This window comes from Miniopterus schreibersii (assembly GCF_964146895.1).
Source record: "Miniopterus schreibersii genome assembly, chromosome: 21".
NCBI classification, from domain to species: Eukaryota; Metazoa; Chordata; class Mammalia; order Chiroptera; family Miniopteridae; genus Miniopterus; species Miniopterus schreibersii.
Window position 1 is genome coordinate 13,518,983 of NC_138123.1, and position 26,449 is coordinate 13,545,431.

Sequence of the window (26,449 nt, forward strand, 5' to 3'; positions counted from 1 at the left end):
CCATCCCTCTGAATCTGCGCGGGGGGAGCCCGGGCATCAGCAGGGTCAGCCGGGCCATTCCTTCCGCGGCGGGTACTGCTGGCGACGTAGCTCGAATCCGCAGGCGGCCTCCTCCCGACCGAGGCTGCGGGACCCACACCTCCTCCAGGCTGGCCCCGCAGCAGGGGCACTCCAGCTCGGGGTGCGATCTGGGGCAGAGCACGGGCGGCGGCGCCCGCGAGGGGCAGCCCTGGTTTGGTGACTGAACTCCCCACGCTCCTCCGCCCGCGAACGCCGCGCCCGCGCCTGGCACCGAGGCTGGAGCGCGGGGACGCGCCCAGGACGGGACCACCCCGCCCGCGGCCGCCTCCCGCAGGGGCAGAGCCCGAGAGCCGAGAGCGCCTGCGCAGGCCGAGACCACGCCCCACCCCGCCCCGCGGGCGGAGCTGAAGGCGCATGCGCAGCGTCGGGGCGGTGCTTCCGGCCGGCGGAGGTGGGGCCTGTGGCACGCGGTGGGCGGGACTCAGGCCGCGACCCCGACCCAGACCCCGACCCCGACCCCGACCCCGACCCCGACAGTGACCCCCCTGCGGCCCGCTGTATGGCGCGGCACGTGTTCCTGACGGGGCCCCCAGGTAACCCCGCCGGGTCTCCGCCTCCCGGAGGCCGAGGGGTGGGCGTGGGGCGCGCGTGGGGCCGCCCGCCCGGGCTCTGGCCGCTGGCGGCTGAAGCGCCCCGTGGGTCACGGGCCGGGTCCTCTGAAGCCCACGTGTCCTTTCACGTGGCGGGCTTTTGAGTGCCCGGGGTGGAGGGTTGGGCTGCAGCCCGCGTGGTGAGACAGGCTCGTGGTGCGGGGCCGTGGCGCTGCGGGGGTAGGAGGCCGCCGGGTCGGGACGCGGCCGTGGGGGCCCCCGTGCGCGGCGGCGCCTCAGGACGCCGGCCGCCGCCCTGACTGTAGGCGGGGCCGGAGGTCTGTGGAGGGCCGCGCTGCTGCCGGCGTCACCCACCTTCTAGCGAAAGGAGGTGGGGGTCAGGGGTCAGTGGGAGGGTAGTGAAACTAGAGAGGTAACCTTTACCCCCGCCCCCCGTCTGAGCCCCCGACTCCCGAATGCCCCCCACGGACGGGGCTGCAGCCTGAGGAGCCTTGGTGCCTGCAGGACCTGCTCTCGGACCCTGTGTCCGCGCCCGTCCCTGCTGATGCCCGGCGTTGGGCACGGCCCTCGGTCCTGTGCGCGCGGGGCTCCCGCCTGTGCAGGGGGCCCCGGCGGGTGCGGGGGCCGCGCGGGCCCGGGGGGGAGGTGTCCGCACGCGCAGTGGGCGTGGCTGAGGGAGGGGGCGGGCGCCCCCGGCCGGGGGAGGGAGGCGGGCTCGGAGTGGAGCGAAGGATGCCCCGGCTCCTTTGCTCGGTGGGTCTGACGTTCACCGTCGCTGCGAGTTCAGGCATCAACGATTGTACCCTGGGCCCAGAACTCTCTGCCACTTCATTTTAATGAGGTTGCTAAGCCTTAAGCGGCAAAGGCTACACACACCTAACATTGCAGACTGCAGTTGTGTTTTTACCCGGCCCTGGAGGAGCGGCGAGGAGGAGGGTAGTTGGAGGGCTCCCTAATATTGCACAGGACTGTCTTCTGAAAGTTGGTCGGTCAGTCCTTGGTTTGAGACCCGGAATGCAGTTTTCCAGCAGGCTGGCCCCAAGACGCCTCTGTTTCCTAACCAGTGACCTGGAGGTGTGTGGGGTTGCGTTTCCTTCTTTATGGAAGTTTTAGGGTCGCCTAGTGGAAAGACTCCTAGTTCTGCAGTGCAGCTCTGAAGCCTGTGCTCAGACCCGCTCACCTCCTTTCTCTGGCCATCTCCTGACTAGCTCAGTAGCCAGTGTTCACAGTGTCAGGACGATGTAAGAGCTCATCACCCACGAGCCATGGAGTAATCTGTAATTTCTTTTCATTTTATGCACAACTTTTTTCCCCCTTTGGGGTTATTGTCTGTTCTTTTTTCATTCACTTAGTTTCTTTCTCTCACCAACTCAACCCTAGACTCTGCCTGCTGGCTACATCTTCTCTACATGTTCAGACCAGAAGATAATCTCTCTTTTAAAGAGGGCACTTTTTATATTCGCTGTCAGTGCCCCACCCGAGTCTCCTTGGCACTTAGCATTTTCCCCAACTTCAGCTGTCCCACCTGTGACCCACCTTGGGGGGCTTTCTCTGGTCACTGGAGCCCACTCTGCCTGCGCACAGGGCAGGTGTGACGGGCCAGGGACTTCTTGTCCCCCAGGAGCAGCCTCAAATCCATGATGGATGGGAGTAAGCTCCCTACTTCCTCAGCCCTCAGACAGGATAGCTGAGCCATGTGTCTAAAACTGTCTCCTCGGATTCCCCAGTGGGGTTAGGCTCCAGCTAGCCACGTGGTAACTTGCTTGATAATGTAGTTACCTCCCTACCAGCATGTCTTGGGGTCACTTCCCAAATTAAACTACCTGCATTTGAATCTTCATCTGAGGGTCAGCTTTATGGGAGAACCACAATCAAAATGATTCTGGAGCTTTCCGACCTGTTCTTGCCCATCTGTGGGCTGCCGTTTTGGGGTCTTCGGTACAGCTCACTTCTTAGTATAGACAGCACCTGGCTGGCAGCTTAATTAATGGGGATGAAAAAGTAACTGGAAGAATATTTCTAGAGCTGAAGAGGAAAGAGGGACTCGAGCCACATGCCTCTTACTTTACCATGTTCTACCTAGTATGAGGACAGCAGGACCTGCAGCGTGTCCATTTTACTACACTGCTCCATTGTCTCGTTTTCAAAATGTAAATAGCTTTGCTTTTTGTTACATTAAGAGTAATACCCACTCACTATAAGACAAAAAAATTTAAGAAAGTTTTAAAGAATGTGACATCACATGGAATTCCAACGTACAGAATTAAAAAAAAACCCCACACAGTGGAGTGATGCTAGGTATGTCTGCTGTTTCTTAACCTCCTTTTACTCCATACATTATTTTCATATATTGTGGTCTGTTTTCATGCAAATATCTTTGTACCTGTTGTCACATTATTTTTTTTAATCCTTACCCCAGGAAATGCTTTTTAAAATTGATTTAAGACAGGGAGAGAAACATCAGTTGGTTGCCTCCCACATGTACCCAGACCCGGGATTGAACCCATAACCTAGGTATGTGCCCTGACCGGTAATCGAACCCACAGCCTTCCGGTGCATGGGAAGATGCTCCAAACCAACTGAGCCAACCTGCCAGGGCCCTGTTGTCAGATTCTTTACAGAGGATAATTCCTAACTGTAGAATTGTTGTGCACTGTGGTAGGCACATTGAAATTACCCTTCAGGAAAGTACAAATTTACCTACCTGCCAATGCCACTCACCTGCATTAAACTGATTCTTCAGTGACTTCCCTGAAGCAGCAGTCAGGAGAGATGCAGTAAATAAGAATAACGGATTGTATTTTATTTCAAGGAAACGTAAAAGGGCCCTTCAGGAACCCTGATGACTCTGTGTGGGCAGCCATAGAAGTAATATGATTTTCACCCCTGTGGATCTCAAAATGGCTCTATTACAGACCTGCTAGAAGTTTCCCCTGTTTTTCCATTTTTGGGTGATCATGATGCCGCTGACTTAAGTCTGTATGGGAATTTGGCTCATATAAAAAGTCATGGTGACAGATAAAGGCCCCTGCTAAAATACATTGCCTTGGGTAAATTACCTTACCTTTCTGTGCCTCTGTTTCTTTATCTGTAAAATAGGGGCAAGAATGGTAACTGCCTAAGGGTGGTTGTGAGGCTTTAACTGAGAAAACGCTGCTGACGTGTGCTAGAAAAGTGCCTGGCTCTGTGACATCAGTGGTTAGTGTTATTATATTAGGTAGCACCTGTTGGTACCTGTAGACACATGAGAGTTCATCAGAGTAGTCCACGGACCAGGCTGAGAGGAAAGGAAGGGGTCAGGGTGGGGAGGACAATGGGTGGACGTGTGGAGGTACAATTTGAAGAGGGGTTGGGTCAGCCAAAGGAATGCTTAGGGACACGGAGGAGGTGATAGGAGGGGTCGCCAACCTGATAGAAAAGCTCTTGTGGAAAAATTTAAATACTGCCCTTTTTAGTGGTGTCGGTGGAATTTAAGGGACAACATCAGGAGCCGTAGTAGTGTCGGTCCAGGGAGCAGGGAAGGGACTTGCCCACTCTTCCATGTGGGTCACAGTGCCTTGGAGGTTGAAACCCTACAGTGCCCAGCGTTTGACAAGAGCATCACCAGTTTCCTTGCTGGGTGAAGGAGTGTGGCCACCAAGGATGGGAGTAAACCTTAGAGAAAATGAAGCTTGTCTCGCAGGATGCAAATTGCACTTGAGACCATCACCAGGAAGCCACTCAACTGGTTCTAGGATTGTGTATGTGACAAAATAATGTTTCAGAATTTAAAAATAAACTTTAAGATGCCAGTCATATTTTTATTATGCTTGTTTCTACTTGAAATTAAAAAGTTTTACCACCTGGAGCAGTCAAAATGAAAGTGAAGTTAATATTCATAAAATCCATTTGCAGCCCATTTTCCTCCCCACCATGGTTGCTCTCAGTCAGCGGGTGCTGGGTGCGCTCCAGCAAGGGGGTGTTTCTTAATGGGATTTTTTTTTTTTTTTTTTAGGTGTTGGAAAAACAACTTTGATCCAGAAAGCCAGCGAGGTTTTAAAGTCGTCTGGGGTGCCTGTCGATGGATTTTACACAGAAGAAGTCAGGCAGGGAGGGAGGAGAATAGGTTTCGATGTCGTCACGTTGTCTGGCCTGCGGGGACCTTTGTCTAGAGTCGGGTACTGAGATTTCATTTCTCTGCTCTTTTATTCTCTCTGGGCACAGGGTCAAGCCACATGCTCTCTTCTATCTTGAAGACTCTAGGCCTTTGGATTTCTTAGAGAAAGAATACAAATTGAAATCATCATATGAAAAACAAAGTATAAAAATACTGTATTTCACTTAAAGCTTACTCCTTGGACGGCTAAGCTCATCTCACTTTGTAATGCGTAGTGTAGCCCTGTTTCTTGTGCTGCTTTTCAGTGCTAGTTGGTGCAGCAGCTCCCTGGAGCTTCGAGTTGGCCCCACCAAGGTGACCACCCGGCCCGTGGCTGCTGGTGGGCGCACTTAGTGGTAGCTCTGCTCTCAGGGAGAGCATGGACTCAGGTCAGCTTGCACACCACTGCTCCTTCTGTAGTTGTTTTTTAATCCTCACCTGAGGATATGTTTTTATTGATTTTTTTTTTTTAAGAGAGAGGAAGGGAAAGAGAGAAACATTGATCAGTTGCCCCCATATGTACCCTGACAGGGGATTGAACTTGCGATTGAATTTGCAACCTAGGTATGTGTCCTGACGTGGAATCGAACCTGCAACCTTTTGGTGCATGGGATGATGCTCCAATCACTGAGCCACCCAGCTGATGCTGTAGGTGGTTTTTAAAGATGACTTAGCACAAGTGGAAGGCCAAGGGTCAGTGGAGTAGCCAACACCAGCAACCAATGCAGGGGCCTTTCAGCAGGACCTCCCTGTCTCCCCAGGTCAGGGCCTCCTTCTGGAAAGCGAGAATGCCGAGTCGGCCAGTACGTGGTGGATCTGATGTCCTTCGAGCAGCTGGCACTTCCCGTCTTGAAAGTGAGTGTGGTTTCTGCTTCTGGAGCCCGTCTGTTGTGGTGCATTGTGGGAGCTGCTGGCCCTGGAACGAAGGGGCTTTGCTCTTAAGGAGAGGCCTGTTCTGCATTTTATAGTTTAAAAGTCTTCAGGATATACAACGTGATTTGCTGTCACTCTGAACAAGTAAATTCCTGGTCACAGACATTCGGCACATACAAAGACTCTATACTGAGAGGGCTCTGGTGTCCAGCTGCCAACGTCCCCAAACAAGTCTTTCTTCTAGTTTCCCTTAGTTTATAATTCAACCCAGTTTTCGCAGCACAAGAAGCAAACATTTAGGAAGGAAGAGTGTCATTATATGGACATAATGGTAAGCACCTAATACATTGTCTCACTCTGTTACCTGTTATTTTTTTAAAACAGGTTATTGAGATACAATTCACATATCATAAGTCACCCATTTAAAATGTACAATTTAATTTTTTCTAGTATGTTCACAGGACTCTGCAACCATTCACCATAGTCTAATTTCACATTTTTGTTAGTCCAAAAAGAAACCCCATGCCTATTAAGAACTCTGAGGCGTGACATTTAAACTGAAAAGATGAAAATATGCTGTCACTTCAGAGAGAGACTATTAGGTGTGTGTGGGGTGGAGGTCTGGGGAGAATATTCTGGATGGCGGGAGCAGGTACACTGAGGCCCCAGAGCCCTGGGGCAGGAGGAGAGGAAGAAGGAAAGGTTGGTGAGGTGGGTGAGGCCACATGATGCAGGGCCCTATGGACCATACTGGGGAATGTGGGTTTCATTTAATCTGTTATAGACGTACGATTTGATTTACTTTTGTGAAAATTGAATGGTACAGACCTATATCAAGAGGCCATTTTAAACCTTTCAGAAGTTTCTTTTGCGTCAACAATAAAGTTCAAGGTCCTGGCCAGGAAGGCCCTGTGCTATCGACCCTGGTAACCGCCATACTAGCTCAAGCATACTAGCCTTCCAGGGCCATGCTAACCATTGCCCTTGGCACTTTCCATTTTCTCTGGGTGGCATACTCCTCAGATCTTTGCTTCTCTGCTTTTTTGACATTCAGGGCCCAGCTAAAATGTGCAGCGAGGGGCTTGAGTAGCTTCCCAAGGCTACGGGAAATTTTAGCTCTAGCCTGCCAGGGACAGTTTTTGATTCCTAGGGCTGGCAGTGCCCGTGCTCTGTTTGGTAGGGGGCTGCCGCTCCTCTGGGCCCACCTGCTTTGCTTTCTTCCTCTTGCCTGCTCCTCCCCCCTGCCCCTTTCCTAAGTTCTTACTCTTGGAACGTCCCTTATTCCCTGAGCTGGGGACTGTGGTGGGTGTTGCACTGCATGGGAGCGGTCAGAGAACATGGCTTTTCTTTTCCCATTACATACATACCTCTCTACTCAGATGTTCAAAGGCAAGTGAAATACTGCAAATGACATTCCAGATGGAGGCTCTGGCTTTGTCATGGGATCAATACAAAGAATTGATTTTACTTGCCTGGCTCAGGGCAGACTGGATCCTGGGAGAGCACACTCGCTGAGTGTCTGTCTGCAAAATCCTACAGGAATCGCTGCTGCTGGACTCAGAACTGACTCTTTTAAATAAAAAGTAAAGCAGACTTCTCCCACCTGTTTATACTCTGATTACCAAACCCGCACATTCGCATTCAAGGTAGGAAAGGTGCACAGGGTGCGGTTCTTACCCTGTCTGGGTCACAGGGTTCTGTTCTTGAAGCAGAGGTTCTGTCCCATATCGTGTATTTTATTGAGCTGAAGAAAGGAAAAAGAATGAGTGGTATGTCTTTATACTTTAAAAAAAGCAAGTGAAAAGTTAAAAGTAACAGGCAACAAAAATAGGGGAATAGAAAGAGAGTTTCTGTATCGCTGTTGGAGTGAGCAACTGAAGTGAACTGGAAGCTGTAGACAGCACCTCCAGGCAGGGCAATACTGTGGTGCGGATCGATGGTGTGTTAGTTCATAGTTTATAGTGGTATGGGAATGAAGGACAACACAAAACCTGACAAGTGTCTCCCACGGGACCGTAAGAAAAACAAAGCTTTGGGCTGGGACGCAAGACTGGCTGGGAGCCATGGGGGCAGGACCAGCCTGCAGGAGGTCAGGCACTACCTTCCTTTCCATAGTCAGGATGGGGTCCCATAGTCCTTCATGGGCACACGTGGGAAATAAAGAAGAATCTAGTAACACCAGAAACATTCTAGGTACAGTAAGTTTTCTAGAAAGCCTTTCCTGGGTTTGACGATTGTTGATTTTTTTTTTCACTCCATGGGTGACTTCTTTCCTTATTGGACCACATTTATTGTTTTCTTGAGTATTTAAATTCTACATACTCAAGGTAGGAAATTTGTAAATATATATATATATATGAATAACTGAGTTTAACCGCTGTTTGCGTATTTTATTTCTGCCTTTTTTCTATACCTAGTTTATTTGTTCAGTCATCCGAAATTGGGAAAACGTATATAGTTTCAGAGGCTTGGGTTTTTCCTGTAATGTGGTTGAGTGACATGGGAATGGTCCTACGACATGATAATCTTCACAGCCATGATATTGTAATGATTGCACTTGATTTCATGGTGTGGATTTTCATCTTTATTTAACCAACATTTCCTTGGTGTCAGACATTTAGGTTATTTACCACTATTGTAGGGTAACCTTGCCACAGACACCCTTGTGCATCAGTCTTTTTGCTCCAGCCATGATTGTGTCTCTGGGAAGGATCTCAAGGTGTAGGTACCAGGTGGAGGCCTGTGAATCGTCTGGGTTTGGCCATGTGCTGCTGGGGTGTCCTGGTGATGGCTCTGTCCTTGTTCACCCCACCTACTGCCACTGTGTGAGCACTTGTCTTGCTGCACTTTGGCCAACACTGAACTCTATACTAATTTTTGGTATTAAAATAGATCTTTGCTCTGATTTTGCATTTTTTAGTAATGAGGGCAAATGTTTTTCAGTTATTTACCAGGTATTTTTTAAAATCTAAATTGTTCATTCCTTTTGCTTAAAAGAGATCTTTTCTAAGGTGAATAACCTTTTTATATTGATTGATTGTATTTTTCTCAGTTGTCTGGCAATTTCTTTTTCTTTTTTTTTAACATTCCAAGTTACTATGTTCCTTCTTTCATGTACATATATATATATTTTAATCCTCACTGGAGAATTTTTTTTTCATTGCTTTTCAGAGAGAGTGGAAGGGGGGGAGAGAGAGAAACACTGATTGGCTGCCTCCCGTATGCCCCCGACCAGGGCGGGAATCAGGCCTGCAGTTGAGGTACATGCCCTTGACCAGAATGGAACCTGGGGCCCGTCAGTCCACGGGCTGTGCTCAAACTGTTAGGGCTCTTGTACACGCTTTTTAAAAAACATTTGTTTTTAATCCATCTGGGTTTATTTTGAATGTAATATACAGTCACACTCTCGATTTTCTTCCAAATACTTAGCCAGTTTAGTAAAACCATTTGTATATAACCCATTTCTCATTAGTTTTTTATGCTTCATTAATTATATTCAAAAATGTAAGTGTGTAATGTTTTAGGGTTATCGTCTCTCTTCCGTTGATCTGTTTGATTCTTACATCAGTACCATACTATTTTATTTACTATAGTAATCAGTTGTATTATTCTAAATTGTCTTATCCTTTCTTATTTGTCCATTTCTCCAAATTGTAGTGGTAGCCGTGGTGGTGATGTGGTGGTGGTGGTACCAGTAGGTAAGAGTTATTGAGTGCACGCTGTGTGCTAGGCACTAATTCATTTAATCCTCAGAGTAACACGTCACTCTTCCTGTTTTACAGATGAGGAAACTGAGGTATAGAATAGAAATTAACCTGCCCAGGGACACGCAGTTTGTAGGTAGAGCTGGCATAATTTGTAGAGTGGATACTTTGTTGTCATTATGAAGAGTGAATGGAACTATACAAGTGCAGTTATTCAGATACAAAGAGCGTCTGATGTTCTAGACAGCCTCCCCCCTCCACGGCCTCCGCCTTGCACGGCCTCCATCCTCTTCCACAGCCTCCACCTGCCACGGCCTCCATCCCCCCCCACGGCCTCCACCCTCCACGGCTCCCATCCCCCACCTCTACCCCGCACGGCTGAACGCGATCTCTCCCTTTGGAATGTTCTGGTAAGGCCATCCAGAGGTCTCCTCTGTTTCTGCTGCTGCTGCGGTTAGGCTTGTTTTCCAGGTTTCTGGTGATCGAGGCAGCGGGAGAAGGCTGGCCTTTCTCATGTGGTTCTTGACAGCCCCGGGTGCTGCATTAGGTTCGGTGCACTGTGGGATTTAACATTCTGTTGGTTCCCGTTTTGTCTCCTACTCACTTGAACAGGTACCAGTCGGTTATAATGTTTTAAAGAACAAAGGACATCTCCTCAAAGCCCTGTTTTTTAGGCTCAGCAGTGTCATTTTTAGTAAAGATCTTGGAAGGAATAGTAACCTAGACCCAGACACCCAGTGAAAGTCAACAGAGCTTGAACCTTGTATTTCCCTGTTTTGATCCAAATATGGCACTTAGTATATATTTGTTTTTGAGAGCAGGATCTGCTTTTGATTCTGAAATAAAACTGCTTCAGATCTTTGAAGTTTCATTTTCAGGCAAGAGATCTGTCCAGGGAAAAGCTATTTTTGTCACTTGACCTGGAAGTGCCACTTAGCTTTCCAGGCCAGCAGGCTTTAGAGAGGATTTAGGAAAACCAAGGTCTAGTCAGGGTCCATTCTTGAAAGGTTGACGAGCACCCGGGAATTGCTAGAATTCCCTTCACCGTTGGCAGACACGGCCTTTGCGGCTCTGTCTCCCCTTGCTTTCTGTTCCTATACTTCACGGCCCCACGTGTGCATTGCAAGATCAGCCCGGGAAGTTCACAGCTACCTTCTGCAAACAAAAATTAATTTAAAAATTGTCCATAAAAACATTCCTGCCATGAATCAAGATAGGAGATGAGCTGTGAGTTCGGTGTGAGGTGGGCTGCAGTTCACCTGGCAGGATTTGTCACGGCGATGCTTACTGGCAGTCTGACCCCACAGGGCGAGTCTGCAGCTTCAGTGTCTCCCATTGCTGCCTCTGTGAGGGTGTGGGTTAGCCTCTGAGGAGGCGTCTGCCTTGGGTTTCAGTACCTTTGTGCAGCCCACTCCTAGCAAGCATGGGGTGGTGTCAACTGTGTCTCTCGCTTTCCTCCAGCTCCTCTGGGCTCCCCCCCGTTAGTCCAGAGCCCACTGGAACTGCACTGAGCTGAAGGAGTGCACCTTGCCCTGGTGGTTCTCTTCCTGACTCTGACACCGTGAAAGTGTGCATGTTTTCTTCTTTTTGTAGTGATTCTAACTTTTTAAAACTTTATTTGGATATAATTTTACTCTTAGAGAAAAGTCCAAGGAGGAGGACAGTGTAAGGTCACCTGTGTGCTTGTTGTCCAGTCACCTGTTTCTAACATGTGCCCTGTTGTTTGTTGACTCTCCGTGTGTGTGTGTGTGTGTGTGTGTGTGTGTGAGAACTCGGGTCGGCAAAAGTAGGTTTATAGTTGTGAGTATGGGAAACACAGACTTCAGTCTCATACTGGTGTTTATTGTATTATGTATTTTTGCATACAAACAACTGTAAACCTACTTTTGCTGACCCCTGTATACAAACCCGCAGGGGAATCATTTGAGAGTACAGTGCAGTCGCCAGTGCATTTAACTCCTAAAGAAATGTTCAATGTGCTTTTCCTAAGGAAAGAGAGATGCTCTGGTGTAATTGGTACAGTCCTCAATCTCAGTAAATTCTGCACTGAGGAAAAGCTTTGAGCGAAGGGTCTGCCACTCTGTGCCAGTTTTGTCCATTCACTTAACAGTGCCCTTTGTAACATTTCTTTTTGTGCTCTCTGGGGTCAACTGCTACATTTAGTTGTAGTATTTCGTTCGCTCCTTTCACTGGGAGCATCTCCAGTCATTCTCTCAGGACACTGACATTTTTGAGGAAGGCACTTATGTTTTATTAATAGGATGTTCTTTGGAGTTTATCTGCCATTTCTTGTGTTGAGATTCAGCCAGAATATTATACCAGCGGTGGCGCATCCTTCCCGGGCATTTCATGTGGAGCCACGTGGTGTCGGGCAGTGTCATTTGATGACCGGGTCAAGGAATTGCCCATTCTCCCCAGTATATTTTTACTACTTTTTCCTTTGAAGCTAATGAGCAGTGAGTGGGGAGATACTTTAAGACCATGCACTTCCTCCTCATCAAAATTTCTCCTCATTAATTTTCATTTTTTGAAAACTTTATTAGTTTACCTTAAGATAAAAATAGCTTTCTCTTGAGGCTTCAACTGGAAATCAGATTTAACTACTGCCTTTTGAAACACTTTATGTAACAAGGTGAGCACTGATGAACAAACATAAAGTCACTGCACGTTCAGAAGCTGAACTCAAGACAGCATACTGCCTGTACTTGTATCCATTTGCCTCATTAGTTAGAAAAACATCATCACCATTCTACTGTAGCAAAAACAATCCACTCTCTCCAGGCAATTTCTAATAAAAGGACATAAGGCATCAAAGATACCAAGTTTTTACTGAGCAAGAGAAACTTACAACAATTAGTTACATAAACACTGTCAGCTGATGAGAAGGGGCAGGAGTGAAGCCATTTTGGGAGGCCTGGTCCTGTCTTCCGTGTGTAGAGAGAGCTGTGTTCCTGGTGGAGGGTGAGGCCCCCTTACCTGCAGGTCACCTCTACAGAATGGGGCCATTCTTTAATGGATAAAATGGGGTTGGTGATGGTACTTATTTTGAGACCTCCAAATATGTAACTTTTTGAGTACTGAAAGTAATATGATTACTCCAAAAAAATTAATATTAGAGTTCTTGTGGCTGTGCCTCTGTGGGCCCCTGGGAACCAGTGTCATTGTTTCTCATGGGAGAGATGAGTTTTCTCGTGGCTGGATGGGTTTCTGAGACTCATGTCTTTCCATTATTTTGTGTTGCAAGCATGCAGGTGGGATTGCATACGGGATATGTGGGGAGTTTTGGCAGCAGTGGATCTCGGGCTTGATTCCCAGCTCTGTCCCTCAGGAACTTGGTGACTGCCCAAATCACTTCCTGTCCTCTTCTGTAGAACAGAGATGCTGACACCTGCTCTGTGAAGTTACTAAGCTTGTAAAGTGCATTAGTCCCTGGCTGCCAGCAGGTGCACAACTTAGTGCAGTCTGATGATTCTTCTTGAGGTGAGAGAGGTGATGGACGTAGTACCTTGGGTGGAGCCTCACAGCAACACTCTGATCTGTGTCTGCCAGGCACCTGGGGGCCAGAGCGAGCTGCCCATCTGTCATGGGGACCCAGGAGGCAGGTCGCCAGGCTGGTCCCAGGGCGCTGGGATCACAGGAGGCTGGGCTCTCCATCCATTGGGCTGACTTGGCCAGTGGCTACTGTTTCAGTCCCAGGATGGTTCTTGTAGCTTGGAAAATGCCAATGGCACCCTCTGGTGCTCTGCAGTCGGGTGCCATGTGGGGGAGCCCTGGAGAGGCCAGAACTAGTCTAGTGGGATCTCTGGGGTGTCCTTCGCCCAGAGCACGCCTAATGGGGAAGGGCTGGGCTGCGGGGTGTCTCGGTCTGTCTAGACATCTTATCCTGGCTGCCAGCCTGTGACTTTACTCCCTGGAGACAGGTGGTCGACCTGCCACCAGACTGCTAAGGGATTCTGAAACTTTAGGCTTGGAATGAACACACATGAAGGCTAATTGGAGTCCTGCACTTTCAGCTAACAACAGAGGGATTATGAGGTGGCTCAGCTGCGGCTGCTGTTACTGCCCTTCGCCTTCCTGGCTTCCCCAGCACCATGGCTGTTTTCTAGGAAGGCCTGCAGGTCTGCACCTGACTTCTACAGACACCCCGTTCCCTCCGTGACTTTCATACGTGCTGTCCCAGACAGGCAGGCTCAGAAGCCAGTCTGTGTGTCTGATATTTAAAAAAAGTTAACCTAATACCACCAGAAATATTTATTAAGTAATAATTCAGAGAAAGGCAAACACCTTATTTAGATTTTTGAACTGTATTACTTTTGATACTCAAAAAGAGCTACATAAAAAACTTTAGCTTTCTCTCAGTTCAATATTTTGGTTAAATAAAATTGCTTACTTTATTTTTACATTTTCTTTATATTCTTAAAAGTACATATAAAGATCAAACAAAGGACCAAAAAAAAAAAAAAAATCCCACACTATTTTCAGGTCTCTGGCATAACTGGGACAAAGACATTTCGTTGTTGCTCTAAATCTGCTAATCTTTCCAGAAAGCGAAGTAGCCAAGTGAGATCCAAGCTGTAAAATTATTCCCAGCTTCTCTTCCCCAGGCCAGTCAAGTTCAGGGCTCTGTCCCAAAGCAGTATCTCTTCTCTCAACAAGCAGAGGAGCTGAAATACGCTTTGCTTGACAGAGTTTTTCTCACTCTGACAGTGAAACCTATAGTCAGCTGAGACCAAGGCCTATGAGGAGTGTGGTGAGTGACACAGGGCTGCGCTGTGGCCATTGGCAGGGACGCCCTGTGTTGTCCTTTACCTTCAGCGCACAGCCCCTGGCTCTTCTTGAGCTCCCTACTCAACACCCTTGGGTACAGTTACTCCAGGAGCCCCCACTGCCCCCACTATGGAGGGGGCGCAGGCTCCTGCCAGTTTTTGAACCTGGGCCCCAGTGTGGCAAACAGATTGTGTCTTTATCAACTCAGAACAGTGTTTAGAACAGTGTAAACAGGCTATTGTTTGTTCACTGGCTTTTTTGTTTTCTGCTAATGTTGCTTGAATTGATATAGAAACAAAACAATTTTGAACATAATAGTGGTTCTTTTATTAGGCTCTTGAGTATATCTTCGTGTGTTATTTAGAGAAACAGGCTGAGTATTTGCCAGCTTCCGGGTGGATTAGCATCTGATTGCTGTCTCTCAAGTGAGTCTGAATAACTTCACTTCTCATTAAAAGTCCAAGACTTACCTTTGAGAGTCTTATAGTTCCTAAACAATAAGTCACTAATTCTGGACAGAATGAGGATTTTAGACAAGCTAAGGTTTTAAAATGAGCTCTTCCAGTTGGTACAAAATAATGTATGTGTGTCTCCAGGTACCTGTGCAGAAGTTTAAATGGAGTGAGCTCTAATGGTGAAGGTTGTAGAGTGGCCGGGGTGGCGGGAGGGCCATGTGCTGTGTGTTTGTGCCTGCTCATGTGTTTACATACATGCCCTCATGCATTTGACTGCCCACATATATGTTCCCAAATAAATACACATGTACAATACACACACATTCTTTCATATTATTTTTCTTTGTCTGAACTGCCTGCTTTCAAACTGTCATTGGATGTGCCTCGGCAGAGTTCTGTTTGGCTTTTGGATGGTGGCTTCCAGAAGACAGCATCCACAATTACTCCTGTCTCTGGAGGCAGCCCAGTGCCCCAGGCGCGCCTGGATAGGAAAGGGTCTGGTCAGTGGGAATGGCTGGCTCTCATGGCATTGTCTGTTTTTATGCTCACAAGTAGGTGACTGACAACTGTCTTCAAGTTTGCTCATTTTTGAAGAAAAAGTTTAGAATAAACAATGCCTTCTTCAACAGACACTCTCCCTTCTCCCCTTACCTCCACCCCTCAGTGGAGGGCGACTTAGCTCCCTCAGTTCAACTTTGCAGCCTCATTCAATTCCATGGGAAAGAAAATAATGAATACAACCTGTCTGCACGCACGTGTGTGTGTGTGTGTGTGTGTGTGTGTGTGTGTGTGTGTGTGTACACCACACACAAACAACTAGATTGAAAGACAAAAATGAAGGGCATTAGAAAAATGGAAGTTTGATTGTTTAGACTCTCTTGGGTGATCACAAAGGATCCTCTTCCTGGTCTCTCTGCCAGTAAAAAGGTTAGAAAATAAATTATGTGCATGATTTTAGGTGGAGAAATAAAAAGAGTGCCACTCAATGAGAAGTTTGAAAACCAGTGCTCTCATGCTTCCTCCATCACTGCTCAGTTAGGCCTCACAGTCTCACTGTCTTTTCTAAGATTTGGACCTGTTCTCCTGACTCTGTACAGCCAGCAGCTTCCTGGCACAGCTCATGGTCCTCCCTGGCTTAGACTCTCTCTGATGTTGGACAGAATCCCCCTCCCCTTCCCCCTGAGCACTGTTCAGGGCCTCAGGATCTGCCCTCAGTCTGCCGCCACGTGCATCCACCACCAGCTACCCGGGGCCGCAGCTTTAGTGCTGGAATTTGAGCAAAGTCTAGCTTAACTCAGACATCTATCCCAAGACTGTTTTATGTCGCTATTTACGGAGTCTAAGAATGTTAGTGAGAAGTACTTTGTAAATCAGCTTCACATGTAGTTTTCAGAGTAGTGGTTTATATAAAGGTTATAGAATGTTGCTCTGCACTCATTGAAGTGTTACTATGTGTTGTGTTATGTCCCTGCTGTGGAAGAACTAGTCATACTCATACCAGCTTTCTTGGGAAAGTTTTCTAGAGGGGACGTATACGTTAGTTCTCTGCTGCTGTGTAACAAATTACCCCCCAATTTCACAGTTTAAAGCAACAAGCATTTATTATCTTGCAGGGTTTTCCTGGCTCAGGAGTCCAGATGGCTTAGATGAGTGCGGCAGACTCAGGGTGTCCATGAGGGTGCAGTCAAGCTGTTGGCTGCTGTCATGGTTGCTGGGAGGCCTCAGTTCCTTTCACATGAACCTGGCCTTCGGCTGCCTGAATGTCTTCATAACATGGCAGCTGTCCTCCCAGAGCAAGTGAGCAGAGAGAGAGGGAGATTGAGAAATTGAGACATTACCAAACTGTAGCCTCTTACCTAGTCTCAGGAGTGATATACCATCCCTTCTGCCTGATTCTCATGGTTATACAGACCAGCCCTGGTCCTGCATGGGTGGTTGGGGGTTACACAGGAGTGTAGATCCCAGGAGCTGGGAGTCCTTATGACTCCTGGCCCCACCCCTGTCCCTCTTGGGGTTTCCAAGGACGTGTGGACTTGAAGGAGTAAAGTCATCAGAAGGGGAATCTGAGATTTAAAGGGCACAATCCTGCTCACTTCTTTCTTTCACCCAAGATACCTTTTCTTTTTACTTCTTTCCCCCAGCCCTCATATTGTAGATTATGAAACACAGGCATCTGCCTGTAGCACTTATCTCCTCCCGGCAGACAGGGAACCTCATTCCACTCAGAATTGAAAAAAATGGGGCAGTGTTAGTAATAAGGGCTGCCAGGCGTCTGGTTTCTTCTAAAACTCAGGTGTTCAGTCCTGCCTGTTTTCTGGGTGTATGTACACATGAAGCTTGGCTAATACTGGAACTGTTCTAAAGGAGTACGAACTGCCAGGAGAACTGGGAGGCTCAGGGAGTTGGGTTTCCTGGGTGGGACAGTCTCCAGGGGAGAGGAGTTTGCAGTTAACTGGCCCCTGTGGACTGTGAGGTGACCTGTCTTCTGGAGCGCAGTTCACTTTCCCTGGTGTGACGGTTGGTTGGTGAGTGAGTGGGGAGTGGGTACCCTGCTTACTGTGCCTTTGGTGTCCCAGTTACCATCCCTGTTGTCCTCAGGCAGGTTCTAGCAGTGGCCCAGGGCCGAGAGTGTGTGTCATCGATGAGGTCGGGAAGATGGAGCTCTTCAGCCAGCCCTTCATCCAGGCTGTTCGTCAGACACTGGCCGCCCCAGGGACTGTGGTCCTGGGCACAATCCCGGTGCCTAAAGGGAAACCACTGGCCCTCGTGGAAGAAATTCGGACCCGAACAGACGTGCAGGTGTTCAGTGTGAGTACAGCAGCCTCTGTCTGCAGACGGAGCAGGTGACCCGAAACAGCAGTGGCTCGAAAACAGACTTTTGTTCTGAATGACCATCCTTTTATCTCCTAATGCTCAGGCTCTGGAGTCAGACTGGCCGAGGTTTGAGTCCTGGCTCTGCCACCTACTGAATAGCCTTGGAAAAGTTATGCAACTTTTGTGTGGGTGAGTCTTTTTATGTGGGTGAGTCTTATTTTCTAGGAATTTCTAGGACTTACATTATAAACTCCATGTGAAAACAGGCCTGCCTGTGGGGCAGCCTGTCTTCACTGCTCAGGCTGCAGTCATCCTCCCCGACCAGACACAGCACTTCGCCCACAGCATCAGAACTGCCTGAGCACATCTTTTCTTGGGACTATGTCAGGTTGAGATACAGAGGCAAAGAAGTGCCGTTTTATTGGAAAGTTTCCCTTTGGGCTGAGCCACTCAGGGAGAGGAGGCTATGGTGGCTGTGTGGAGCATGGCCCTCACTGCTGGAGAGGATCTCGGCCCAGTGGAAGTTCCCATGGTGATGGAACACACAGTCCTACTGTCCAGTGCAGCAGCCAGTAGCCACAAGTGGCTCCTGAGTCCCTCAGTTACAGTGGCCACTTCTTAGTCACTTAGGAGCCACATGGGCAGCACAGCCATAGATCGTGCTCAGTACAGTGAGGTCTGCACACCCACAGGATGGGCGTCACTGGGGAGCTGGTGAGACGTGTGAGGTTGTGGGGCTCACCCTGACCTGATGGATCAGGTTCCTGGACACAGGCCCAAGAATCTGTTTCAACTAGCTCTCGGGTGGATCTCAGGTCCCTGCAGTTGGAGAGGCTTATGGTAGAGTACATGTGAGATGAGTGGTTTGTTGTGTTAGTGCTGTAGAGGCAATTGAGGAAGACCAAGGTCACTAGAGAGAGCCATGTGTCCTCTGTCATAGTCTTCTAATTACCAACATGAAAACAGCATTTTTATCCCTGCCAGTCACTTCTTACAAAAAGAAAAAAATATGAGTTTGGTCATCATAGTGGCATTTAAGAAGCCTATTTCATTTGATTTCCTTTGAAATATTTTCTTAATGGAAATGTAGGAGAATGCTACCTGCTGAGGGGACAGAGGAGATGCCTGGAGTCGGCTGAGTACTGACAAAGAAATCAAGGTAGCTCCAGTCTCAGAGCACCTGGAGCTGGGTGCTGTGCTCAGTGCTGCAGGTACATACATCATTGCATACAGATGTCACAGTAACCTGCTGAGGCGTGTCACACCATCTCCATTTTTTCAGTGGGAGGTTGCATAACTTTTCCAAGGCTATTCAGTAGGTGGCAGAGCCAGGACTCAAACCTCGGCCAGTCTGACTCCAGAGCCTGAGCATTAGGATAGCCCTGCTGGACTGTTACCTTCGTTCATAGTGACTGTTCAGATGATTTGGCCATAAAATCTCAGATTCTTAGAAATTACAAGGTTTTTCTACTTTATAAAAATGTTACTATAACATATCTATTTTACTATTCTGAACTCACAGCCATTTGAATTTGTTCTCTACATACAATGGCTTTCGTTCATTTAGTTTTTACTTGTGGGTTGCAGCATCACAATAATGGGAACCAGGTTTCCACTTCTCTCCAATCTGTAAATTTTTAGACCTCTTCTTACTCTTCCCCTTGTTTTTTTGTTTTTGTTTTTTTGCTCTCACCAAGCAGGGCATCGACCACTTTAATGTCACTAGGAGTTGGATGCTGTTCTCTGGGCCCTCTAGTCTGCTCCTATTTTGTAGGTACAGGGGTCAGAGTACATCTGCCAGTCTCTAGGTCAGAAGTTGGAGGGGTGCTGTAGACATCGATAAGCTAACCCTAAAATTCATATGCAGATGTCAAGAACCCAGCCAGAACAGTCTTGAAAAAGAAATGTTGGAGGACACACACTTTCTGATTTAAAAATTTACCTCAAAACTGGTAATCCAGACAGTGTGGTACTGGCATAAGGACAGACACAGATTAATGGAACACACTTGAAAGTCCAGAAATAAACCCTTATGTCTCTGGTCAGCTGATTTCCGACAGGGATAATTTAATTAGGAAAAATATCTTTTAAACAAATGGTGCTGGAAATCTGGATATCCACATGTCAAAGAGTGAAGTCAGACCTGCACCTCAGAGTATACACAACAGTTAACTCAAAATAGACCATAGAACTAATGTAAGAACCGAAATGACACAACTCTCAGCAGAAAATGTGGGAGTAAGTCTCTAAACTTGGGTGAGCACAGTCTTATCTGATACGAACCAAAAGTACAATTGACAAATGAAACAATAGACAGATTAGACTTTATCAGAATTAAAAGAAAGTGAAATGACAACCCACAGACGGGGGGGGGGGGGGGGTAAAGATAATATATATGATAAGGGACCTGCATTCCAGAATATATAGAGAGTTTTATAGCTCAGTAATTAAAAATGGGCAAAGGATCTGAAAAGACTTGTCCAAATATAGACAAATGGCCAATAGACACATGAAAAGGTGTGTTTAGCATTAGCTGTAAGGACAGTGCAAGTGAAAACCACAGTGGGGACAGCACCTCACACCCACTGGAGTGGCTACAGTAAAATTAATGGAAAGAGATGGAAAGTAACAGGGATTGGGGAGCTGTGGAGAGATTGGAGCCCTCATACAGAGCCACTGTGGAAACAGCCTTGCAGTTCCCCAGAAGGGCAGCGTGGAGTTGCCATTTGACCTAGCAGTAGCAGTCCTCGGGGTACACCCCAAAGACCTGAGATCACATGTCACACATGAACCTGTGCAATAATGTTCACAGCAGCATTATTCATAATAGCCCAAAATGGCAACAGCCCAGTGTCCAGCTGATGACCAAATAAATAAATGTGCTACACACATGCGATGGGGCGTTATTTGAGAACAGAAAGGAGCGAGCAGTGACACATGCCACAACACGGGTGAATTAGCATCACATTATGAAGTGGGAGAAGTCTGTCACCACAGGTTTCATGTTGTGTAATTCCATCTGTGTGACATGTCCAGAACAGGCAGATTTCGGAATAGAAAGTGGATCAGTGGTTGCCAGGGTCTCGGGGGAAGGAGGAAGCGTAGGAGTGAGAATGGGGTGGTGGGGGTGGGCGATGAGAATGTTCTAAATAGTGCTGGGGACTGCACAACTCGGAATATGCTGAAAGCCACTGAGTCCTCCCATGAAGAGGTTGAATTTTATGGTGTATGATTTATCTCTTACTAAAGTTACATACTCGCAGAAGTCAGACAGCACGCCCAAGCAAAGGGCCATTGCGTCTCTCTTCTGGGGATATGCTCCATTACCACTTGTACACTGACCTGTTGTCCCTCTCCAGCCGTGGACACTGGGTTACAATTGCCAATGTAATTTTTAGTTAAAGGATTTTAACCTCTAAGAAAAAGTAGATTTAGATCCATGAATGATTCTATATTTAGGTTCAATAAAATGAAATAAAGACAAAACATGAAACAGATTAGTCATAGCTTTTAATATGTGTTAACTTATAATCATGAGCACTGTCAAACTACTTCCTTTTCTAATCCTTGCTTATTAGAAACTTTTCAGGGTTCTTCCTGCGCAGTCTCAAGGAAATGTATGTGGTTTGCTTTGCTTTCCTGCACATGGTACATACACTGAACAGCATTTTCCCTACCTGCTCCTCTGTGCAGATGCTCACAGCTCTGCTTATATTGTGGTGCTCAAGCTGCTGTTAGCCAGTGGGCACTGCGATGGCCCCGGAGGCACAGAGCAACCTGGATACTCGAGACTGTCGGCATCTTTGTCATCTTTATTCAACCAAACCACTCAGTTGTATTTCAGAGACCCTCCTCAGCCTAGAATTTGATGAGCATTTACTGAGCACCTGCCACATGCCGGAGCCGGATGGGTGAGACACAGCCCAGTTTCCGCGGAACTCGGTGTCCGCACCCGCAGGGAGGACAGAGGGCTCAGGTGTCATCAGCTTCCTTTCCCTCCAGGCTCGTGCCGGAAGGAGGAGGGCAGGACAACTTGGGTTCTCTCTGTAGTCTTCCTCACCTCCTTCTGTTCCCAGCCCCCAGGTCCCTCGTAGCCTTCCAGGAAAGACTCTGCAGCCAGAAATCTGGTGGTTGAATGAGAAGTAGACTAGAATCCCGCACAGAGGACAGGGCCGTGGCGTTGACGGATGGTGGTGTGCTTGTTTGAGCATTGAGTCTGCGTAAGAGCTGAGCTCAGTAGACAGTGTCACACAGACGTCAGCTGCATCGTTTTCAGAACTCTCGGAAATCAGAGGGGAGAACAGAATATTAATGTAACTTTTTGTTCATTAATTTTTAATGATAAAATGTTCCTAAAATGTGTCTTTTCTGGTTTTAATTTTTCTTTTTGTAGCTAACCAAGGCTTGGAGAGCATTCTGTGCAGGTTGGGAGTGGCCAGCACTGGCCCCACTGTAGCGCCTTAGTTCCAACAGCTCCTGAGGAGGGAGGGAGGGTCTCTGTGGGGCAGGGACGCAGTCGGGGTACCTGGGGATAGATGAGGCCTTTGTGTTTCTTGGTCCTTGAACCGCTTTTGTCTCCTGCACCTTGGCCTGTGCTGTGTGGAATGGGATGGCCCTGCCAGCCTCATTCATTGCGTAGGCCTGCTGCGAAGTTAAAATGAGATGACACAGGGCCCTGAAGCTCTGAGTGCTGAGCCCAGGGGACATGTCCTGGACACTGCTGTTAGGGGGCCAGCCCCAGCACTGGCTGCTAAGCCCCCTACGTTCAGGATCCAGATCCCCAGGAAGGTCTCCGGGCCCAGCTGGCACTTCTCACTGAGGGCTGGTTCTTAGACTGTGTAGCCTGGATGCTGAGAAGCCCAAAGGGATGAAGTCCTCCGTGTATTTCCTCATCAGACATTTATTTAGCACCTACTGTGTGCCAGGCCCCCTGTTAAATATGGGTTGTGAGGTCTGCAGGGATCCGGCATGTCCCTCCTCTCAGGGTCCCCACATTCAACCACTCAGGCTCTCCAGATGCACTCGGGTTCTCTGCTGGGGGCCCCTCTGTCATTGTCCACCTGTAAAAACTAAGGCCAGGCCCATCTCCCTATGGCAACCTTTCCTGACCACCACCTCCACTCTGGTGCCTCTCCACTCTCATGTCTCACTGTTCATTTGTTCATTCAGTCACTCATTCACTCATTCGTTGCTCTCGCTGTTGTTCCTGCCTCCTGCCCCTGTGCTCTGGCCTGTAAACTCCATGAGGTCAAGTTTTATCTGAGTCATTTCCCTGCCCCAGTACCTTGTCCCATTCCTGGCCTGCACCCCGTCTGTGCTGACTGGGGGAAAGTCGTGTGGGGCCAACAGGAAGGCCCAGGTGATAGGAGGAGCGATGGCCCTGCCCTTGTGGGGCAGCAGACCACCCTCCACCTCTCCTGCAAGTCCAAATGCTTTTGTGGTTTTCATGGGACTGTGGTTGAGAAAGAAAGGTTTAAAATGGGTCATCAAGTAAATCTGGAGTAGACTCTTGTTTTTGTAATGATAGCAATTAGAGAGCCAGAGATACTGGGGTCCGGCGACCTGAGTTCAGTCTGCACTGCACTCCCACTAGCTCAGGGCTCAGGAGACCCCTGATTTCTCTGGGCTTCAGCCTCCTCATCTTTCAGGTGTGGAGCTGAATGATGTGAGGGCTCCTGGCAGCACTCAGGTTTGCTAAGGTCCTGGAGAGATGAGTGATTACTGATCTTGGGAGCATCCAGCATCGGGAGGGACATGGCCAGGTGCCAGCTGCTCTTAGCAGGCCCACCCAGTAGGCGCATTCTCCCGGCTTCATGCGGGCAGTTCCTCCTCGTTGGGTCTGCTCACGGTCGGGCTGTGTCCCATTGTCCATGCCGGAGCACCTTGCACGGGGCCTCTTAGGTCTTTTCATGGTTAAATTCCACCCATTGTAAACCCACTTCTGCTTTGCAGAGGATGGTGGTGGGATGCGAGCGGACTGGTCCTGTTTTCAGAGCTCATACTTCATACCTGACTCATACCTGGCTCGTACTTCATAGCATAGCTCACCCCTTCCCGGCCCTGGGACTCTTCTAGAATATTACTGTCAGATGAGTGGAGAGAGGAAAGGGACTCTGAGGCCCTCTCTTGTTTCTTCCCACAGGTCACCAAGGAGAATAGGAACCACCTCTTGCCGGATATTGTGACATGTGTGCAGAGCGGCAGGAGGTGAAGGTGATGTGATGTGTGTTTTGCTGCCCTTCCCGGAGCAGCCCCGCCTGTTGGGTCCAGGCCCTCGGTTCTGGAACCGTGTGGGCTCCTGCACAGAAAGCCTGACAGCTGTTTCCCATAAACCCTTTAGAAGAGGAATTAGCCTCAGTGCTGCATCGACTGCAAGACTAATCATCGTGTGCTTATTTATGCTGCGCGCTGTTTATTTCCCCTTGCAGTTGTGCGTATGATTGGGGTAAATTATGAAACGAGGAATGGTTCTCCGAGCCCCAGATGGGATTTGCCCCCGTGAAGTTGATGAATGTGTTGGGGGAAGGGGGGAGGGGAGTTCACTCCTCATCGGTCCTGCACGTCAGGAACGTGAATCCCTCCCAGGGGCTGCTGTGGTCTCATGTAGCTTGAAGTGGTAACAGTTTTTGATTTTTAAAAGGAAGCCATTTCAGCCCCCCCTTACTGTTTATTTGTTTGCTTATTAATAAAATATACATGGATGAGACGGTTTTGGGTACATGAGTCCTTGTGTGGGAGGAATAAACAGCCTTAGGAGCCAGGATGCCTTTGGTGCTCAGTAGGTGCCAGTGGGAGGATGGGGGTGTTAGATCAGAGCTGCACTATGGCCAGGTTCTTAAACCTTTCTGTGCCTCATCTCCCATCCAGAAAACGGGGAGATAAATGAGTGTCGTCACAGGAGGCTGTGGCATCCCGTGGAAGGGACTGTCATCAGCCCTCTGCCTGGTCCCTGGGGAGAACCCAGTGCCGGGCTGAGCTGTCAGATAGTGGTGCAGGGTGAGGGGCAGCCTGCAGCAGGCATAGAGGAGACAGCCGACACCCCAGGATTCAGAGGGTGAAACTGCGCTTGGGTGATGGATGTACAGGAGGGACTCACAGGTGTTTTTAGGTCATTTCTGGTGAAGGTCTCTGAATTTCCAGGATTATTTTTGGCAGCTAGCATTAGCTACAAACCTGGTTGGTGCTAATGCTGGGTTTGCCCATCTGTAACCACGGACCAGTCCCCGTGTGTGGGACCAGGGGTCCTGTGAACACTGGGTGCATGGACAGTGCAGGGCGCACTCACGTCTGAGCCGAGGCGGTGGCGCAGCCTATGACAGCTCCTAAATGTCAGTGTCTCCCGAGGCTGCGCTCTGACCTTGGTCTGGACCTGCCGACCTTTTAGGGACTGTGACTGAAGGGGCTAATAAGGAACTAATCCCTTCAAAGGGGTGCCTTGTCCAGTCTGGGGAAGAGGGTGTCACCCACTCACTGTCCCTGCTCCATTGGCCTGTTCAGGGAGGCTGAGCTCATGAGGTCTGGGTGTGACTTCAGCCACGCTCACAGGACAGGACAGGTGTATTCGATCTTCAGGGGTGTGTGCGGCCCCTGGGAACCCCGCCCTACAATCAGTCCACTCCTATTGAACTCCCACAGCCCAGAGGGAGCCTCATTCACTCCGGAGCACAAGCCTGGGGCAGAGCAGCAGAGGCTGAGCCCTGTGTCACGTCAGTTTCCCCAGCCAAGCCGAGGCGCTCTTGAGAGGAAGGGCGCAGCGTGGGTGGGTGGAGATCAGGAATTCTCTTTCATTCCAGAGTTTGAAATGTCTGCTCTTCAAATCCAGATGACTGGCGGACTGTTGGGTTTGAGTCCAGCCTTCCAGGAAGAACAGCTGTGAAAAGCACAAGTTGGCGTGTGTGTGGCTCGTATGAGGAATTTCGTCCAGAACAGCGGGCTGGATGGGACAAGCAGAACTGACCTGGAGAGTCCTAACCCTTCCTCTCCCTCCCCTGACTGGAGCTGCCGTTCACCACACAGGACTGTAAACGCTTGCTCTCCCTCTGAGTGAGTACGCACGTGCAGGGAGGTGGACTCAGGTGCACTCCACAGACTATAATCTGATTATCCTGGCTGACGGCAGGAGGCCCCAGTAAAGGTGGGGTGGTGGCAGCTCAGAAACAGTGGGCTCGCCAGGCCCCTTCTTTCCTTCCTGTCTCTGTGTTCACAAAAGGTTGTTTCTGGGAAGGTGGTGTGTGTGTGTTTGGATGGCAGATGCTCCCGTCCCTGAGGCTCAGTGACTCAGGACTGAAGGGAGAGGCAAAGGGGCCCCAAGAGGAGAGGGCTATGTAAATAGTATCACATCGCACATTTTATGGGCAAAGAGATGGAGCACTGAGTGATTTTAGAAAAGTACCTGCCAGACACAGACAGTTCCAACACACAGTGAAAAATCTAGAATCAGTGATGCCAGAAAGCCACATGGTTTATATAAAACCAGGCACTACGAGGACGGGCTGCTGCTTAACTTTAGGGGGGAAAGTCTGTTCAATGTCCAAATGCAGGAAATAACTCTTCAGCAGTATGCTGGTGGAAGGTTTGAATGACTCCGGCAAGAAATGTCACCTTAGGATCTCTTTCAAATGGGGGCTGATAATACAGTATTTTGCAATGACTAGTCTCTTGACAAACAGCTGACTGGCTGAAGACCAAGTTAACAAGTTCATGAATTAAAAAGTTGTTCACAATTTTTTTAAAAACGACTGCATCGTTGACAGCCACGAAGAGCTGTGTAGTGAGCCCCGCAGCAGTCTCCCCTTTGGGGCACGTGCACCTTGGAGGGACGTGTGCACAGACTCGGGCTCACAGCACACGCAGCCGAGGCCACTCCTTCAGAGACACAGTTCCATTCTGTGTGCTGTCGGGGATAAACTCAGTGCCCTGCTCCCCCAGTCTTCCCAAAGGCTGCTCTGAGAATGAGGGAAGAAATGGACTTAGCAGCTGGGGAGGCTCAGGAGCCTCTGCAGGAGAGAGACGCAGGCGCTCCCGGGGCGCCTTCCCTTCCCATCCGCATTGTCACAGTCATTCCTCTGG

The 26,449-nt window shown here is 48.8% G+C and overlaps 1 protein-coding gene across 3 annotated transcripts; it reads left to right on the forward strand.

The window, feature by feature from the left end:
* Nucleotides 1-439: 439 nt before the first annotated feature.
* NTPCR (nucleoside-triphosphatase, cancer-related) lies at nt 440-26,110 on the forward strand. Of its 3 annotated transcripts, XM_081123779.1 has the most exons (6): nt 440-614; nt 4,627-4,789; nt 5,529-5,622; nt 17,165-17,374; nt 23,523-23,593; nt 25,203-26,110. In XM_081123779.1, the coding sequence occupies exons 1-5, from the start codon at nt 581-583 to the stop codon at nt 23,589-23,591; spliced, it is 570 nt and encodes a 189-aa protein (XP_080979905.1). In that variant the 5' UTR covers nt 440-580; the 3' UTR covers nt 23,592-23,593; nt 25,203-26,110. The 3 variants fall into 3 exon arrangements, with proteins under 3 accessions (XP_080979905.1, XP_080979904.1, XP_080979906.1); XM_081123778.1 differs by lacking the exon at nt 25,203-26,110 and having other exon boundaries at nt 23,523-24,086; XM_081123780.1 differs by lacking the exon at nt 25,203-26,110 and having other exon boundaries at nt 448-614; nt 17,169-17,374; nt 23,523-24,086.
* Nucleotides 26,111-26,449: the final 339 nt, after the last annotated feature.

Coding starts and splice junctions, on each gene's coding strand:
- NTPCR (XM_081123779.1), top strand. CDS start 581: ATGGCGCGGCACGTGTTCCTGACGGGGCCCCCAG. Junction 4,790..5,528: donor GGACCTTTGTCTAGAGTCGG/GTACTGAGATTT, acceptor CTGTCTCCCCAG/GTCAGGGCCTCCTTCTGGAA. Junction 17,375..23,522: donor CAGACGTGCAGGTGTTCAGT/GTGAGTACAGCA, acceptor TTCTTCCCACAG/GTCACCAAGGAGAATAGGAA.